The sequence below is a fragment of the Tachyglossus aculeatus genome, chromosome 7 (genome assembly GCF_015852505.1).
Source record: "Tachyglossus aculeatus isolate mTacAcu1 chromosome 7, mTacAcu1.pri, whole genome shotgun sequence".
Taxonomy (NCBI): domain Eukaryota; kingdom Metazoa; phylum Chordata; class Mammalia; order Monotremata; family Tachyglossidae; genus Tachyglossus; species Tachyglossus aculeatus.
Window position 1 is genome coordinate 16,189,431 of NC_052072.1, and position 20,130 is coordinate 16,209,560.

The 20,130-nt window shown below is 51.5% G+C and overlaps 1 protein-coding gene across 1 annotated transcript; it reads left to right on the forward strand.

The window, feature by feature from the left end:
* Positions 1–253: 253 nt before the first annotated feature.
* CDKN1A (cyclin dependent kinase inhibitor 1A) lies at positions 254–19,800 on the forward strand. The gene is made up of 3 exons (XM_038749150.1): positions 254–425; positions 14,106–14,564; positions 18,443–19,800. The coding sequence occupies exons 1-3, from the start codon at positions 413–415 to the stop codon at positions 18,490–18,492; spliced, it is 522 nt and encodes a 173-aa protein (XP_038605078.1). The 5' UTR covers positions 254–412; the 3' UTR covers positions 18,493–19,800.
* Positions 19,801–20,130: the final 330 nt, after the last annotated feature.

Sequence of the window (20,130 nt, forward strand, 5' to 3'; positions counted from 1 at the left end):
ATGAATAAATGCCATCGTTATGATTATTAATGGGGGGGGGGTGGTAAAGCCAGTTTTTGCGTCATCCTGGCCGAGTCCTTCTGGTCCTGCCCCTCCCCTCCCTTCCAGCCCCTCCGGCCTGTCCGAGGGCCTGTCCCCGGTCCCTCCCCTCCCCTCCCCTCCCCTGCCCTCCCCTCCCCGTCCTTGTCCGGACCCCTCCCCTCCTGGGCCGGGCCCCTCCCACCGTCCGACCCGGTCCTTTTTATTGCCGAGCCGGTGGGGCCTGGGCGGTGGCGGCTGCGGGAGCAGCAGCAACGACAACAACAACAGGGCCGAGCCCCGGACAGACAGACGGACGGACAGCTGGACAGACAGCTGGACAGACAGCCGGACAGACAGCCCTTCCAAGCCCCAGCCCGAAGGACTCAGGACCATGGAGCGGGACGGTGAGTGGGGCGGGTCCCCCGGGCCTGTCCCCGGTTGGGGTGGGGTCCCTCAATCAATCTAATCCTATTTATTGAGCGCTTACTGCGTGCAGAGCACCGGACTAAGCGCTTGGAAAGTCCAAGTTGGCAACATCTAGAGGCAGCCCCTCCGCCCCCTGAACCCGGACAGAAACCGAAGTAGGACTTGGGGGGGGGGGGCGGGGGGACCCGGGGGAGGCGACAAAGGGACCCTTCCCCAACCCCCGGACACACACAGACACACACACACACACACACACACACACACAGACACAGGCCTCCCCCCGGCCCGTGGGGAGGGGTCTCTCCATCAGTCAATCGTATTTATCGAGCGCTTACTGTGTGCACAGCACTGGACTAAGCGCTTACACCATCAAAATAAATAGAATTATAGATAGATACGCATCATTAATAAAATCACTAGAGTAATAAATATGTACGGATGCACACAAGTGCTGTGGGGAGGGAGTGGGGGCGATGGGGACCGTGAGCCCAATGTTGGGTAGGGACTGGCTCTATATGTTGCCAATTTGTACTTCCCAAGCGCTTAGTGCAGTGCTCTGCACATAGTAAGCGCTCAATAAATATGATTGATTGATTGATTGATGGGGAGGGGAGGAGGAGCAGAGGATAAGGGGGGCTGAATCTGGGAAGGCCTTCTAGAGAAGGTGAGCTCTCAGTAGGGCTTTGAAGGGAGGAAGAGAGCTAGTTTGGCAGATGTTTGGCTCTCTCTGTGTCCCCCACCCCTGATTTTTTTTTAATCTTTAATTTATTAAGCTCTTACTATGCGCAAAGCACTGTTCTCAGCGCCGGGGAGGTTACAGGGGGATCAGGTTGTGCCAAAGGGGGCTCACAGTCTTCATCCCCATTTTACAGAAGGGGGAACTGGGGCCCGGAGAATAATAATAATAATAATGGCATTTATTAAGCGCTTTAGACTGTGAGCCCACTGTTGGGTAGGGACTGTCTCTCTGTGTTGCCAACTTGTATTTCCCAAGCGCTTAGTACAGTGCTCTGCACACAGTAAGCGCTCAATAAATACGATTGATTGATTGTAAAGCACTGTTCTAAGCGGTGGGGAGGTTACAAGGTGATCAGGTTGTTCTAAAGGGGGCTCACAGTCTTCATCCCCATTTTACAGATGGGGGAACTGGGGTCCGGAGAATAATAATAATAATAATGGCATTTATTAAGCGGTTATTGTGTGCAAAGCACTGTTCTAAGCGCCGGGGAGGTTACAAGGTGATCAGGTTGTGCCAAAGGGGGTGGGGGGGGTCACAGTCTTAATTCCCATTTTACAGATAAGGTAACTGGGGCCCAGAGAAAAATAATAATAATAATGGCATTTATTAAGCGCTTACTATATTCAAAGCACTGTTCTAAGCGCCGAGGAGGTTACCAAGTGAAGAGGTTGACCCACGGCAGGGCTCACAGTCTTAATCCCCATTTTACAGATGAGGGAACTGGGGCCCAGAGAAGTGAAGTGACTTGCCCGAAGTCACAAAGCTGACAATTGGCGGATCCGGGATTTGAACCCATGACCTCTGACTCCAAAGCCCGCGCTCTTTCCACTGAGCCACACTGCTTCTCGGGCAGGACGCCCCCCCCCCCCCCCCCCCGGTCCCCTCCGGACCCGGGGTGGGTGGGGGTGGGGACCTCCTGGCCTTTGACGACCGTGGAATTTATTTATTATTTATTTACTTTACTTGTACATATTCTATTTGCTTAATTTTGTTAATTTGTTTTGTTGTCTGTCTCCCCCTTCTAGACTGTGAGCCCGCTGTTGGGTAGGGACCGTCTCTATATGTTGCCAACTTCTACTTCCCAAGCGCTTAGTACAGTGCCCTGCACACAGTAAGCGCTCAGTAAATACGATTGAATGAATGATTCCCTCCCCGGACCCCTCGGGACAGGCCGGGCCCTGGCGAGGGCACGGGGGGCACCCAGGACCCCCGCCTGCCACCCTCAGGGACGGACGGATGGACACACACCCACACACAGGCCCCCTCCGCCTGTGTGTGGGTGTGGGCACTTTGTGGGCACTTTGCCACCCACCACCTGTAAGGGGAAGAGGCGGCATTCACTCATTCAATCGTATTTATTGAGCGCCTACTGTGTGCGGAGCACTGGACTAAGCGCTTGGGAAGTCCAAGTTGGTCTAGAGACGGTCCCTACCCAACAGCGGGCTCACAGTCTAGAAGGGGGAGATGGACAACAAAACAAAACATGTAAACCAAATAAAATAAATAGAATAAATATGTACAAGTAAAATAAATAATAAATATTCATTCAGTCGTATTTATTGAGCGCTTACTGTGTGCAGAGCACTGGACTAAGCGCTTGGGAAGTCCAAGTTGGCAACATCTAGAGACGGTCTCTACCCAACAGCGGGCTCACAGTCTAGAAGGGGGAGACGGACAACAAAACAAAACATGTAAACCAAATAAAATAAATAGAATAAATATGTACAAGTAAAATAAATAAATATTCATTCATCCTATCGTATTTATTGAGCGCTTACTGTGTGCAGAGCACTGGACTAAGCGCTTGGGAAGTCCAAGTTGGCAACATCTAGAGACGGTCGCTCCCCAACAGCGGGCTCACAGCCTAGAAGAGGGAGACGGACAACAAAACAGAACATACAAACCAAATAAAATAAATAGAATAAATATGTACAAGTAAAATAAACATTCATTCAATCGTATTTATTGAGCACTTACTGTGTGCAGAGCACTGTACTAAGCGCTTGGGAAGTACGAGTTGGCAACATATAGGGACGGTCCCTACCCAACAGCGGGCTCACAGTCTAGAAGGGGGAGACTGGCAACAAAACAGAACATATTAACGAAATAAAATAAATAGAATAGATTTGTACAAATAAATAGAGTAATAAATACGTAGAAACATATATACATATATACAGGTGCTGTGGGGAGGGGAAGGAGAGGATGGAGGGGACTCAGTCTGGGAAGGCCTAGGGCAACAGAGGTGGGCAACACTCTGGCGGGTGTGTGTGTGTTTGTGTGTGTGTGTGTGTCTGTGTGTATATGGGGTGGGATCCAAACGTGGGGAGGGTTGTGTTTGTGTGTGTGGGGTGTCTCTGGTTGTGCAGGGCACCGCCGTGGGGGCAAGCACCTGTTGGCCGGGGTCGGGCTGCTCTGAGCGGCCTGCTTTGGGGGCAACTGTTTGGGTCTGTCTGTCTGTGTCTGGCTGTGTGAGTGTGTGTCTTTGTGTGTGAGTGTGTGTGTGTGCGTGCAACGGGGGGGTGCTTCTACGTGGGCAGGCCCGATTGTGTGTGTGTGTGTGTGTGTGTGTGTGTGTGTGTGTGTAATAATAATAATAATAATGATGGCATTTGTTAAGCACTTACTATGTGCAAAGCGCTGGGGGTGGGGGGATACAAGGTGATCAGGTTGTCCCTCGTGGGGCTCACTGTCTTAATCCCCATTTTCCAGATGAGGGAACTGAGGCCCAGAGAAGTGAAGTGACTTGCCCAGAGCCACCCAGCTGACAAGTGGCAGAGCCGGGGCTTGAACCCATGACCTCGGACTCCAAAGCCCGGGCTCTTTCCACTAAGCCACGCTGCTTCTCTTAACTTCTGTTGTAGGGGTGTGTGTGTGTCTGTGTGTGTGTGGTCTTTGTGAGTAAGGGGGGGGGGAGTGTAGGTCATGCTTCTGCGTGGGCAGGCTCGATTGTGTGTGTGTTTGGGTGGATGGGTGTGTCCTGCTTCTACGTGGGCAGGCCCGATTGTGTGTGTGTGTCTGTGTTGTGCTTGTACGTGGGCAGGCAGGATTGTGTGCGAGTGTTCTACTTGTACGCGGGCAGGCCAGTTTGTGTGTGTGTTTGGGTGGGTCTGTGTGTCCTGCTTCTCCGTGGGCAGGCCCCATTGTGTGTGTGTGTGTGTGTTTGTGTGTATCTGTGTTCTGCTTGTACGTGGGCAGGCAGGATTGTGTGTGTGTGTGTTTCTGTGTTCTGCGTGTACGTGGGCAGGCAGGATTGTGTGTGTGTGTGTTGTGCTTGTACGTGGGCAGGCCAGTTTGTGTGTGTGTGTGTTTGGGTGGGGGTGTGTGGCCTGCCTCTACATGGGCAGGCCCGATTGTGTGTGTGTGTGTGTGGGCGGGGGGGGGTGTCTGTGTTCTGCTTGTACGTGGGCAGGCAGGATTGTGTGTGTGTGTGTGTGTGTGTGTGTGTGTTCAGCTTGTCCGTGGGCAGGCCGGATTGTGTGTGTGTTTGGCGGTGTGTGTGTGTGTGTGTGTGTCCTGCTTCTACGTGGGCAGGCAGGATTGTGTGTGTGTTTGGGTGAGTATGTGTGTCCTGCTTCTACATGGGCAGGCTCGATTGTGTGTGTGTGTGTGTGTGTGTGTGTGTAGGTCATGCTTGTACGTGGGCAGGCGTGTGTGTGTGTGTGTGTGTGTGTGTGTAGGTCTGGCAGCTGCTTGTACATGGGCAGTCCTGTGTGTGTTGTGTGGACATGGGAGCCAGGGCAGTGTGTGTTGTGTTGTGTGTGTGTATGTGTGTGTGTCCGTGTCCCCGTGCGTGAGTAGACTGCTGGATTTCCCAACGGCATCACATGCCGTTTGGGAAGGCTGCGTGACGTGGGGGAGCCTCTCCCTTAATGACGGCATTTATGGAGCGCTTACTACGTGCACAGCACCGTTCTGAGCGCCGCCGGGGAGGTTACAAGGCGATCAGGTGGGCCCACAGGCCGGGGGCTCCCAGTCTTCATCCCCATTTTCCAGATGAGGTCACTGAGGCCCGGAGAAGTGAAGTCAATCAATCAATCGTATTTATTTATTGAGCGCTTACTGTGTGCAGGGCACTGTACTAAGCGCTTGGGAAGTCCAAGTTGGCAACATCTAGAGACGGTCCCTACCCAACAGTGGGCTCACAGTCTAAAAGGGGGAGACGGAGAACAAAACCAAACATACTAACAAAATAAAATAAATAGAATAGATATGTACAAGTAAAATAGAGTAATCATCATCAATCGTATTTATTGAGCGCTTACTATGTGCAGAGCACTGTACTAAGCGCTTGGGAAGTACAAATTGGCAACATATAGAGACAGTCCCTACCCAACAGTGGGCTCACAGTCTAAAATATGTGCAAACATATATGCATATATACAGTCCCCTTTCTAGACTGTGAGCCCGCTGTTGGGTAGGGACTGGCTCTATATGTTTCCAACTTGGACTTCCCAAGCGCTTAGTACAGTGCTCTGCACACACTAAGCGCTCAATAAATACCATTGAATGAATGAATGAATGAATGAATGAATGAATGAACCAATGAACCTTCCCCCTCCGCGCCGCGGCGCTGGGCCGGACGGGACGTTCCTGGGGGCACAGCGACACCTTCAGGCCATCAACGGGGGGGCGTCGTGCGCGCATGCGCGCCCCACAGACGGAACACGCGGGGAGGGGGGGCGCATGCGCGCCCCACAGACGGAGCGCGCGGAGGGGGGGCGCGCATGCGCACCCTACAGACGGAGTGCGCCGGGGGGGGGAGGGGGCGCGCATGCGCGCCATGCAGACCGAGAGCGCGGGGGGGGGGTCGCGCGCCATCTAGTGGTTCATTTAGTCATTCATTCAATTCATTCATTCAATCGTATTTATTGAGCGCTTACTGTGTGCAGAGCACTGTACTAAGCGCTTGGGAAGTATAAGTTGGGAACATCTAGAGATGTTTGGTTTTGTTCTCTGTCTCCCCCTTTTAGACTGTGAGCCCACTGTTGGGTAGGGACTGTCTCTATGTGTTGCCAACTTGGACTTCCCAAGCGCTTAGTACAGTGCTCTGCACACAGTAAGCGCTCAATAAATACGATTGATTGATTGATTAAAATGGGGGTGGAGATTGTGAGCCCCACGTGGGACAACCTGATCACCTTGTATCCCCCCCATCGCTTAGAACAGTGCTTGGCACATAGTAAGCGCTTAACAAATGCCATCATCATTATTATTATTATTATTATTCTCTGGGCCTCATTCCCTCATCTGTAAAATGGGGATGAAGACTGTGAGCCCCACGTGGGACAACCTGATCACCTTGTATCCCCCCATCGCTTAGAACAGTGCTTGGCACATAGTAAGTGCTTAACAAATGCCATCATCATCATCATTATTATTATTATTATTCTCTGGGCCTCATTCCCTCATCTGTAAAATGGGGATGGAGACTGTGAGCCCCACGTGGGACAACCTGATCACCTTGTATCCCCCCCAGCGCTTAGAACAGTGCTTTGTACATAATAAGAGTTTAATAAATGCCATTATTATTATTATTATTAAAACAAAACATAGTAACGAAATGAAATAAATAGAATAGATATGTACAAATAAAATAAATAAATAAATAGAGTAATAAATACGTACAAACGTATATACATATATACAGGTGCTGTGGGGAGGGGAAGAAGGTAAGGTGGGGAGGATGGGGAGGAGCACTTACTGTGTGCAGAGCACTGCACTAAGCGCTTGGGAAGTCCAAGTTGGCAACATCTAGAGACAGTCCCTACCCAACAGCGGGCTCACAGTCTGGAAGGGGGAGACGGACAACAAAACAAAACACAGTAATGAAATAAATAGAATAGGTATGTAGAAATAAAATAGAGTAATAAATACATACAAACATATATACATATATACAGGTGCTGTGGGGAGGGGAAGGAGGTAAGGCAGGGGGATGGGGAGGGGGAGGAGCACTTACTGTGTGCAGAGCACTGTACTAAGCGCCTGGGAAGTACAAGTTGGCAACATCTAGAGACGGTCCCTACCCAACAGCGGGCTCACAGTCTAGAAGGGGGAGATGGACAACAAAACAAAACATAGTAATGAAATAAAATAAATAGAATAGATATGTACACATAAAATGAATACAGTAATAAATATGTACAAACATATATACATATATACAGGTGCTGTGGGGAGGGGAAGGAGGTAAGGCCAACTTCAATTCATTCATTCATTCAATCGTATTTATTGAGCGTTTACTGTGTGCAGAACACTGGACTAAGCGCTTGGGAAGTCCAAGTCAGCAACATCTAGAGATGGTCCCTACCCAACAGTGGGCTCACGGTCTAGAATAAATACGATTGAATGAATGAATGAATGAATGAATGAATGAATAAGGTGGGAGGGAGGGGGAGGAGGGGTTCGACCTTGGCCTTGGGAGCCAGAAGGAGCGGGGTTCGAATCCCACCTGGCTCCGTCCCAGCTCTGCCGCGGGAGCTGGGACAAGTCGAGAAGTGGGGTGGTCTAGTGGATAGAGCCGGGGCCTGGGAATCATCATCATCATCATCATCAATCGTATTTATTGAGTGCTTACTATGTGCAGAGCACTGTACTAAGCGCTTGGGAAGTACAAATTGGCAACATATAGAGACAGTCCCTACCCAACAGTGGGCTCACAGTCTAAAAGGGGGAGACAGAGAACAAAACCAAACATACCAACAAAATAAAATAAATAGGATAGATATGTACAAGTAAAATAAATAAATAAATAGAATAATAAATATGTACAACCATATATACATATATACAGGTGCTGTGGGGAAGGGAAGGAGGTAAGATGGGGGGATGGAGAGGGGGACGAGGGGGAGAGGAAGGAAGGGGCACAGTCTGGGAAGGCCTCCTGGAGGAGGTGAGCTCAGAAGGTCAGGGGTTCTAATCCCTGCCCCACCACTTAATAATAATAATAGTAACAATAATGATGGCATTTATTAAGTGCTTACTATGTGCAAAGCACTGTTTTAAGCGCTGGGGAGGTTACAAGGTGATCAGGTTGTCCCACGGGGGGCTCACAGTCTTAACCCCCATTTTACAGATGAGGTAACTGAGGCCCAGAGAAGTGAAGTGGCTTGCCCAAAGTCACACAGCTGACAAGTAGCAGAGCTGGGATTCGAACCCATGACCTCTGACTCCAAAGCCTGGGCTCTTTCCACTGAGCCAGTCTTAACCCCCATTTTACAGATGAGGTAACTGAGGCCCAGAGAATAATAATAATGGTATTTATTAAGCGCTTACTATGTGCAAAGCACTGTTCTAAGCGCTGGGGGGATACAAGGTAATCAGGTTGTCCCCCGGGGGCTCACAGTCTTAACCCCCATTTTACAGATGAGGTAACTGAGGCCCAGAGAAGTGAAGTGACTTGCCCAAAGTCACCCAGCTGACAAGTGGCGGAGCTGGGATTCGAACCCATGACCTCTGACTCCCAAGCCGATGCTCTTTCCACTGAGCCAGCTCTGCTGGGTGGCCTTGGCCAAGTCCCTTCACAGCTCTGGGCCTCTGTTCCCTCACCTGGAAAATGGGGATGGAGACTGTGAGCCCCATGGGGGACAGGGACTGCAGCGTGGCTTAGTGGAAAGAGCCCGGGCTTGGGAGTCAGAGGTCGTGGGTTCTAATCCTGGCGCTGTCACTTCTCAGCCGTGTGACTTGGGGCAAGTCACCTCACTTCTCTGGGCCTCAGCTATCTCATCTGTAAAATGGGGATGAAGACTGTGAGCCCCACTTGGGACAACCTGATTACCTTCTGTCTACCTCAGTGCGTAGAACGGTGCTTGGCACATAGTAAGCACTTAACAAATATTTCATTCAATCATATTTATTGATCCCTTACTGTATGCAGAGCACTGTACTAAGCGCTTAACAAATACCATTATTATTATTATTATTATTATTATTATCTGCTTGTATCCACCCCAGATCTTAGTACAGTGCCTGGCACATAGTTAAGCACTTAACAAATACCATTATTATTATTATTACTATTACTTAATAATAATGGCATTTATTAAGCGCTTACTATGTGCAAAGCACTGTTCTAAGCACTGGGGAGGTTACAAGGTGATCAGGTTGTCCCACAGGGGGCTCACAGTCTTCATCCCCATTTTACAGATGAGTGAACTGAGGCACAGAGAAGTGAAGTGACTTGCCCAAAGTCACACAGCTGACAATTGGCAGAGCCGGGATTTGAACCCATGACCTCTGACTCCAGAGCCCGTGCTCTTTTCCACTGAGCCACGCTGCTTCTCTAATAATGATGGCATTTATTAAGCGCTTACTATGTGCCAAGCACTGTTCTAAGCGCTGGGGGGATACAGGTCATGAGGTTGTCCCACATGGGGCTCCCAGTCTTCATCCCCATTTTCCAGATGAGGGAACTGAGGCCCAGAGAAGTGAAGTGACTTGCCCAAAGTCACCCAGCTGACAAGTGGCGGAGCCGGGATTTGAACCCCTGACCTCCGACTCCAAAGCCCGGGCTCTTTCCCACTGAACCACGCTGAATAAGTAATAATAATTATGGTATTTGTTAAGCGCTTACTGTGCGCCAAGCACTGTCCTCAGCTCCGGGGTGGAGACAAGCAAATCAGGTGGGACACAGTCCCTGTCCCACGTGGGGCTCACGGTCTCCATCCCCATTTGACAGACGAGGGAACCGAGGCCCAGAGAAGTGAAGTGACTGGCCCAAGGTCACACAGCAGGCAAGGGGGCGGAGCCGGGATTTCATCCTAATCGATCGCAACAATAATAATCTCGGCATACAAATCCCATCGTTATTATTAATCACTTAAGTTGTGAGCCCACTGTTGGGTAGGGACTGTCTCTATATGTTGCCCAAGCGCTTAGTACAGTGCTCTGCACACAGTAAGCGCTCAATAAATACGATTGATGATGATGATGATGATATCCCGTGCCAAGCGCTGTACAAAGAGCTGGGCTAGACGGCCGTACAGACAGGTCCCAAGTCACACTGCTGATAAGTGACAGCGCCGGGATTTATTTATTATATTGTGTGGGAAACCAGGGGTGCTTTGTTGGGGGCGTGGGTTCGAATGCCGGATCTGTCGCTTGGCTGCAGTGGGACCTTGGGCAAGCCGCTTAACTTCTTGGTGCCTCAGTGACCTCATCTGTAAAATGGGGATGAAGACCGTGAGCCCCATGTGGGACAACCTGATTACCTTGTATCTACCCCAGCACTTAAAACATGCTTGGCACATAGTAAGCGCTTAACAAATACCATTATTATTATTATTATTATTATTATTATTATTATTATTATTATTATTATCATTCCGAGACCTGAGAATTAACCCCTGGGCAAAGGGGTTAATCAACTCCTGTTAGACTCTTCCAAGCGCTTAGTACAGGGCTCTGCACACAGTAAGCGCTCGATAAATATGATTGAGGGTAAGGGGAATTGTAAACTAGGCTGGAAGATCTTTGCAGGCGGGAGACTGTGTCCAACACGATGAGCTCGTATCTTCTCCTGCGCCTGGCACATAGTAAGCGCTTAACAAATACCTTTAAATCAATAATAAATACTTACCCTACTATTACACGCTCCCAAGAGCTTATTATAGTGCTCTGCACACAGCAAGTGCTCAATCAATCCATTGATTGAGGAGAGGTATCCTCCCACAAATGCCTGTAGTGCCGTTTTTCCAAGTGCTCGGAACTCCTCTTGGTCGTCTTCACGCTGTCCCTGTGCAGAGCGGAGGGGTGAAAGGTCTGATCGCCCCACTTTATGAGTTGGGAAAACTGAGGCCTAGGGGTTCTGTTCAGGTCAGCAACAGCTGAGGGCCGGGCTGGGGCCCAGCCAGGATCGCCCTGTTCCTCGTAGACTCTGTCGATTTCCTTTTCCTTTTGAAACCACAGACTTACTGCCAAGACAGAGTTCCCGCCAAGATTTGGGAGGGATCCCATTTTGTAGCCCAAGGAAGCCGGGGAGGTTGACGCCAAGAGAGCGGGAGAGGGGCTTGGCGGGATCGCGGTGCGAGAGAGGGAAGGTCGTGCTATTTTTAATTTCCCGCCTCCGTCTTTGCGTGATGGTGCAACAGTCCAGCCAGGCACACGGAGTCCAGGGAGCAACTGGCAGGCGGGGTGACGGGGTGGGAGAGCGGGGAGGACGGATGGGGGGTTAAGTGGGAGGGAGGGAGGGCAGACTCACGGCCGGCCTTGTTTTCTTTGGCCTAGAAGCTTCTTCCTCAAGAATAAACCTTTGGTTTCAGCCCGAGGGGCAAGATGTCCAGGTCTCCTGTATCCCATAATGTCTACTCCCCCTGCTCCACTAATAATGTCAATTGCGGTAGTCGTTGGACACTTATTTTGTGCCAGGCACTGTACTAAGCGCTGGGGTAGTCACAAGATAATGAGGTCAGAAACCGTCCCGGTCCCCCACAGGGCTCCCAAAGGGAGGGAGCTAATTGGGGGGAATCCAGGGGCGCTTTATGGGGGGAACCAGGAGCACTTTGTGTGGGAAACCCTTTGTGGGGGAACCAGGGGAGCTTTGGTGGGGGAACCAGGAGCACTTTGTGGGGGAAACCAGGGGCGCTTTGTGGGGGAAACCAGGGGCGCTTTGTGGGGGAATCAGGGGCGCTTTGTTGGGGGAATCAGGGGCGCTTCGTTGGGGGAATCAGGGGCGCTTCGTGGGGGAATCCAGGGGTTCTTTGTGGGGGAACCAGGGGTTCTTTGTGGGGGAAACCAGGGATTCTTTGTGGGGGGAACCAGGGGCACTTTGTGGGGGAAACCAGGAGCACTTTGTGGGGGAAACCAGGGGCGCTTTGTGGGGGAATCAGGGCGCTTTGTTGGGGGAACCAGGGGTTCTTTGTGGGGGAAACCAGGGGTTCTTTGTGGGGGGAACCAGGGGTTCTTTGTGGGGGGAACCAGGGGCGCTTTGTGGGGGAACCAGGGACGCTTTGTTGGGGGAACCAGGGGTTCTTTTGGGGGAAACCAGGGGTTCTTTGTGGGGGGAACCAGGGGCGCTTTGTGGGGGAGAACCAGGGGCGCTTTGTGGGGGAGAACCAGGGGCGCTTTGTGGGGGAAACCAGGGGTTCTTTGTGGGGGAAACCAGGAGCACTTTGTGGGGGAAACCAGGGGCGCTTTGTTGAGGGAACCAGGGGTTCTTTGTGGGGGAAACCAGGGGTTCTTTGTGGGGGAAACCAGGGGTTCTTTGTGGGGGGAGCCAGGGGTTCTTTGTGGGGGGAACCAGGGGTTCTTTGTGGGGGAACCAGGGGCGCTTTGTTGGGGGAACCAGGGGTTCTTTGTGGGGGAAACCAGGGGTTCTTTGTGGGGGAAACCAGGAGCACTTTGTGGGGGAAACCAGGGGCGCTTTGTGGGGGAATCAGGGGGCTTTGTTGAGGGAATCAGGGGCGCTTCATTGGGGGAATCAGGGGCACTTTGTGGGGGAAACCAGGGGTTCTTTGTGGGGGGAACCAGGGATTCTTTGTGGGGGGAACCAGGGGTTCTTTGTGGGGGGAACCAGGGGTGCTTTGGGGGGGAATCGGGCACTTTGTAGGGGATGCAGGGGTGTCTCCTACCCCATGCTGCTTCTGTGCAGCATTATTACTGGATACAAGTTATTATTATTAGGTACAAGTTAATTACATGGGACACAGTCCCTGTCCCACATGGGGCTCAAAGTCTAAGCAGGAGGGAGAACAAGTATTCGATCCCCATTTTGCAGTTGAGGGAACTGAGGCACAGAGAAGTACAGAGACTTGAAGATCCCACAGCAAGCAATTTAGCAGAGCCGGGTTTAGAACCCAGGTCCTCGGAGTCCCAGCCCCAGGCTCTTTGCACTAGGCCAAGCCGCTTTTCCGTGCTGCATTAAATAAAGTTCTTTAATCTCAAGTTCTTCTTGAATATGCTGCTGCTCTCGTTCTGTTTGACACGATCTAAGGGTGCTTGCACTGTTCTAGATTGTAAGCTCCTTCAGGGCAGAGAGATGCTTAATCTGAGGGTAATATAATACACAACATTGTCTTCCCTCCTCTAGACGGTAAGCTCGTTGAGGGCAGGGAATGTGTGTGTTTATTGTTGTATTGTACTTTCCCAAGCGCTTAGTACAGTGCCCTGCACACAGTAAGAGCTCTTATAGTGGATAAAGCATGGGCTTGGGAGTCAAAAGGTTATGGGTTCTAGTCCTGGCTCCGCCACTCGTCTGTTGTCAATTTGTTTGTTAATATGTTTGGTTTTGTTGTCTTTCTCCCCCTTCTAGACTGTGAGCCCACTGTTGGGTAGGGACCGTCTCTCTATGTTGCCAACTTGTACTTTCCATGTGCTTAGTACAGTGCTGTGCACACAGTAAGCGCTCAATAAATACGATTGATGATGATGATGTTGTTTATTGTTGTATTGTATTTTCCCAAGCGCTTGGTACAGTGCCCTGCACACAGTAAGAGCTCTTATAGTGGATAAAGCATGGGCTTGGGAGTCAGAAGGTTATGGGTTCTAGTCCTGGCTCCGCCACTCGTCTGTTGTCAGTTTGTTTGTTAATATGTTTGGTTTTGTTGTCTGTCTCCCCCTTCTAGACTGTGAGCCCACTGTTGGGTAGGGACCGTCTCTATATGTTGCCAACTTGTACTTTCCAAGTGCTTAGTACAGGGCTCTGCACACAGTAAGCGCTCAATAAATACGATTGATTGATTGAAACCAGGGGCGCTTTGTGGGGGAAATCAGGGGTGCTTTGTGGGGGGAACCAGGGGTGCTTTGTGAGGGGAACCAGGGGTGCTCTGTTGGGGGAACCAGGGGTGCTTTGTGGGGGAAATCAGGGGTGCTCTGTTGGAGGAACCAGGGGCACTTTATGGGTCAAACACAATAGCATTGCCAGCCGTCGCGAAGCGCCCGCCGGGCCTCCCGGTGACCCCGACTCCCCTTGGTCTTGCAGGCCGAGCCTCCGCGTCCAGCGCTGGGGGCCGGAGCCAGCCGATCGCCTGCAGCGGGAAGCTGTGCCGGAACCTGTTCGGGCCCGTGGACGCGGAGCAGCTGCGCCAGGAAGCCCAGGCCCTCCTGCAGAGCTGCGCCGACGAAGCCCAGCGCCGCTGGAACTTCGACTTCGTCGCCGAGACGCCTCTGGAGGGAGACTTCGCGTGGGAGAGGGTGCGGGACCTGGACCTGCCGGCCCTCTACCTGGCCTCGCCGGGCTGGCGCGGCCGGGAGGGCCCGGCGGGGAAGCGGCAGAGGCCTGGGCCGGCCTCCTCGGCTCTGGTGCAGATCTCCTCCCGGGGGGACCACGTGGACCTGTCGCTGTCCTGTGCGGTGGGGCCGCCCCCCCAGGCGCAGGATGTGGGCTCCCCAACCAACGGCAGCCCCCGGGGACACAAACGGCGCCAGACCAGCATGACAGGTGGGTGAGCCCACTCTTGGGTCTCTATCTGTTGCCAACTTGTACTTCCCAAGCGCTTAGTCCAGTGGTCTGCACACAGTCAGCGCTCAATAAATACGATTGATTGATTGCTTGGACCCTCCCGCTGTGTGGTGGGGAGGGGGCTCTCCTCCCCCAGCCTAAGAAGCAGCGTGGTTCTGTGGAAAGAGCACGGGCTTGGGGGTCAGAGGTCGTGGGTTCTAATAATAATAATGATGGCATTAATTAAGCGCTTACTAAGTGCAAAGCACTGTTCTAAGCGCTGGGGAGGTCACAAGGTGATCAAGGTCGTCCCATGGGGGGCTCACAGTCTTCATCCCCATTTTCCAGCTGGGGTACTGAGGCACAGAGAAGTTAAGCGACTTGCCCAAAGTCACACAGCTGACAATTGGCCGAGCCGGGGTATGAACCCATGACCTCTGACTCCAAAGCCTGGGCTCTTTCCACTGAGCCATGCTTCTAATAATAATGGTATTTATTAAGCGCTTACTATGTGCAAAGCACTGTTCTAAGCACTGGGAAGATTACAGGGTGATCAGGTTGTCCCACGGGGGGCTCACAGTCTTAATCCCCATTTTACAGATGAGGGAACCGAGGCACAGAGAAGTTAAGTGACTTGCCCAAAGTCACACAGCTGACAATTGGTGGAGCTGGGATTTGAACCCATGACCTCTGACTCCAAAGCCCGGGCTCTTTCCACTGAGCTCTGCCACTTGTCAGCGGTGTGACTTTGGGCAGGTCACTTCTCTGTGCCTCAGTTACCTCATCGGGAAAATGGGGATTGAGACTGTGAGCCCCACGTGGGACAACCTGATTACCTTGTATGTACTCCAGCGCTGAACAGTGCTTGGCACATATTAAGCGCTTAACAAATACCATCGTTATTATCAATGCACTGGGTGGCTCCTCCGTCCCTCCCAATCCCACTGATCCCTCTGAATGCCCCCCAGGGCCCGATGCAGTCCTGGGCAGTGCCATCTTGGTGCTGGGGCTTCCCCTAGGATCTGCTCCAGATTCAGGCCTGGCCTCATAATAATAATAATGATGGCATTTGTCAAGCTCTTACTATGTGCAACGCACTGTTCTAAGCGCTCATGGAGAGAACCTGAGAGTCAGAAGATCCGATTTCTAATCCCGGTTCTGCTCCTTGCCTGCTGTGTCACTTTTCCGGGCCTCAGTTTCCTCAGCTGTATAATGGTGGTTTCAATGACTGTTCTCCCTCTTACTTGGACTGTGAGCCCCACGCGGGACAGGGACTGTGCCCCACCTGATTATCTTGTGTCCACCCCAGGGCTTAGCACTGTAGTGCTTGGCATGGAGCAAGTGCTTAACAAATATCACAGTGGCTATTATTGCTATTAGATCATTCCCCTGTTGTAGAGGGCAAACCGAGACTGTCCAGCAAGGGTAGCTGATGGGGATTTGAACTCCTGGCCCCTCGGTCCCACCCGAATTTTAAGAAAGCCATTGGCCTGGTGTACCCTGCTTTTGGTCTCCCCGAGGGCTGTGGGGTCTGGCTAAAGTTCAGAGGGGATACGGAGGAAGCCCAGATGGTATTTCATGGGGTGTATGCAGTTGTCCCCGGTAGGACAGCCACCCCACCACAACCATCACCACCGCTCCACCCGGGCTCCACGCCCCGAGAGACCCTGAGAAATCCAAGTGATGGGGAATCTAGTCTTTTCTATTTTGTAGCCAGGCCTGACCCAGCCACGGATCCAGCACGAGAGGCCTGCGGGCTCATAATAATCAGAATTGTGGTATTTAAGTCCTTGCTATGAGCCAGGCTCAGTGGTAAGCACTGGGCTAAATCCAAGATAATCAGGTCCCACATGGGGCTCACAGTCAAAGTAGGAGAGAGAACAGGCATTGAGTCCTCTTGGTTTTTAAAGGTATTTGTTAAGCGCTTACTATGTGTCAGGCATTGTACTAAGCACTGGGGTAGACACAGGTCGGACACAGTCCATGTCCCAAAAGGGACTCACAGTCCAAGTAGGAGAGAGAACAGGCATTGAGTCCTCTTGGTTTTTAAAGGTATTTGTTAAGCGCTTACTATGTGCCAGGCACTGTACTAAGCCCTGGGGTAGACACAGGTCGGACACAGTCCATGTCCCAAAAGGGACTCACAGTCCAAGTAAGAGAGAGAACGGGTCTCACAGTCTCAATCCCCATTTTGCAGTTGAAGGCCCGGAGAATAATGATAGCATTTATTAAGCGCTTACTATGTGCAAAACGCTGTTCTGAGCGCTGGGGAGATTACAAGGTGAACAGGTTGTCCCACGGGGGGCTCACAGTCTTAAATCCCCATTTTACAGATGAGGTAACTGAGGCCCAGAGAAGTGAAGTGACTTGCCCAAAGTCACACAGCTGACAATTGGCGGAGCTGGGATTTGAACCCATGACCTCTGACTCCAAAGCTGGTGCTCTTTCCAATGAGCCAAGCTGCTTCTCAGCAGCAGAGCCAGGTTTTGAACCCAAGACCTCTGACTCTCAAGCTCGCGCTCTATCCACTAGATCCTGCTGCCCCTACCAATCACCACCCCGACTGTTTACCCCTGCTCCAACTATCCCTTCCCCCGGAGACCCCAACCCAGAAATTTTCCTGCGCCCTTCCCCACCCACCACCCCCGCAGAACCTTGTCCAAAAGTAATAACGATTACAATTGTCATTTTTTGTTGAGCGCTTACTGTCTGCCAAACACTGAAATAGATACAAACTAATTAAATGGGACCCAGTCCCTGTCCCACACGGTACTCGCCGTCTAAAGGGGAGGGAGAACAGGTACCTTCGCCCCATTTTAGAAGCCATGTGGCCCAGTGGAAAGAGCCTGGATCTGGGAGTAGAGGACCTGGGTTCTAATCCCGCCTCTGCCCCTTGCCTGCTGCGTGACCTTGGGAAGTCACTTCAATTCTCTATATAGGTCTCAGTTTCCTCATCTTTAAAATAGAGTTTAAATACGCATTCTTTCTCCTACTTAGACTGTGAGTCTCACGTGGAACAGGGACTGTGTCTGATCTACTTATAGTACACCTATCCCGGCATTTAGTACATAGTAAGGGCTTATCGAATACCATCGTTATTACTACTATTATTTCACATCCGAGAGAAGTGAAGTGATTTGCCCAAGGTCCCACAGCGGGCAAGAGGTAGAGCCAGGATTAGAACTTGGAAGAGAAAGAGAACAGGTTTCTTATCCCAGGTTTAGAAGCAGCATGGCCTAGTGGATAGAGCACAGGCCTGAGAGTCAGAAGGACCTGGGTTCTAATCCTGACTCCTCCGCTTGTCTGCTGTGTGACCTGGGGCAAGTCACTTCGCTTCTCTGTGCCTCAATTACCTCCTCTAAAATGGGGATTAAGACTGTGAGCCCCCTGTGGGACATGGACTGTGTTCAACCTGATTAGCTTGTATCCACCCCAACGCTTAGTTTGGTGCCTGGCACGTAGTAAGCGCTTAACAGATACCATAAAAAAAATCCACGTCCTCTGACTCCCAGTCTTGGGCTATTTTTGACAGTAGTGGCGAGAGAGAACCTGGATTCTCCCCACTTTCGCTTATTCTTCCTTCCCCATCCTGCTACTTTTGACCATGTTACCAGCCTGGCAAGTAAATTCAGTCAGTCAGTCGTACTTATTGAGCACTTACTGTGTGCACAGCAGTATACTAAGTGCTTGGGAGAGTACAATGTAACAACAAACAGACACATTCCCTGCCCACAACGAGCTTAAGTTACTGTCCCATATGAAGTCCTCCCCCACTGGGCAAATACACAATGTCAAGCACTGTACTAGGCGCTTGGGAGAGTATCACGTAACAAGAAATAGACACATTCCCTCACCACCATTGTCTCTTCTCTCTCTAGATTTCTACCATTCCAAGCGTCGGTTGGTCCTCGCCAAGACGAAGCCCTGATTCCACAGCCATGGAAGTTTGCTCCGCCTCCCCTCCCCCTTCTAACTCTTATTTGTTTTTAATTATTGTATCGTTTGTATTTTAATTTAATTTCTTTATTCTGTGTATATAGTGTCCCCTCCAGGCCCGAGGGTCCTTTAGTGTCCAGCTTTCGCCTATTTAAAGAAAGTTTTATGAGCTGGATGCCGGGATTGGACGGTTTGGTATTTTTGTATTGCAGGACTTTATTTAAAATGTTCTTGTCATTTGTACGCAGTTTCCTTTATCCTGTAAAACAGAATGAAGTCGGCTTCGGCCCTAGGGTGGCCTCAGATGATGAGAGCTGAACTGGCTTTCATCTCTCCCTGAGGCAGATGCACTATGTTTGGGATGTCGGGGGGATCGAGCTGAGGGCAGAGCACCCCGATGTTGGACTTGCCCTTCCGCTCAACTCTCCCCTCCTGGAGGAGAGGTTCCTGGGTCCCTGGTTCCCTAGCTGCCCACCCCCCCCCTTTTTTTTTTTTTTGCACGAAGCCCGGGGAGTCTGCCGCCCTAGGGAATCCGGGATGTGGGCCTGCACCGCCCCTCACAGAGAGACACGGGTCTATTCCCCCTACCCCCACCCCAAAAACGGGCCGGCCCCCCAACTTTGGGATCCTGTAGCATTCACGGTGCTGCCCCACACTTCCTGAGGAGGGCTGCTTCCACCACCTCTCTCGTCCTCTCCCAGGGACCCGACCCCCAATCCATTCCCTCCATGGGAGTGGAGGGAGGGAGATTTGCACCAAGCTTTCTGCCCCAGTAGAACGAGGGCCCCCTCCCTCGAAAAAGGCTCCTCCTTCGAGCTTCCTGGTTCCTACCTCATATGGTTCCTGGGTGTCTCCCCCTCTTCCTGCCCCCAAAACGAGAGCACCCAGGTCTGACTGTCCTTTCTGAGCTCCGGCTCCTCTGGCCACTTGCCCGGCTGTGGAGTCAAGCTGGGGGCGGCGGAGGGATGGGGGGAGGAAATCTTGCCCTGCCCTCTCCTCCTTCCCCTCACTCCGTTCCGCAGGCCCCAGGCCCTTCATTCACACGGCGGTATTTGCCGAGCACTTATCGGGTACAGAGCACTGTACTGAGCATTCGGAAGAGTACGACTGAAGTAAAAAGACGTGGTCCCTATCCTTATTTTCCTTCCTCTTTTTGCACTTTGTGTAGTGGCTCCTATCCCGGGGCTCGTTCTTGGAGATGACGCGGCCGGGTGTTTCCAGATTGGGTGGCATGAAAACTTCACTTTGTGAGCAATAAAGCTGATTAGACAGGCTGGGTATCTCGGTGTGAGCGTGTGTGTGTGCTTTCATTCATTCAATCGTATTTATTGAGCGCTTACTGTGTGCAGAGCACTGTACTGAGCACTTGGGAAGTGCAAATTTGCCACGTATAGAGACGGTCCCTACCCAACAGCGGGCTCACAGTCTAGAAGGGGGTGACAGACAACAAAACAAAACATATAGACCAAATAAAATAAATGGAATAAATATGTACAAGTAAAATAGAGTAATAAATATGTACATACATATATACAGGTGCTGTGGGGAGGGGAAGGAGGTAAGGCGGGGAGATGGGGAGGCCTTCCCAGAACTCCTGGAGGAGGTGAGCGCTCAGTAAGGCTTTGATAGG

What these genes read in the sequence shown, in the direction of transcription:
- CDKN1A (XM_038749150.1), top strand. An exon ending in GCGCCAGACCAGCATGACAG is followed by an intron (nt 14,565 to 18,442) that starts GTGGGTGAGCCC and finishes TTCTCTCTCTAG; the next exon opens with ATTTCTACCATTCCAAGCGT.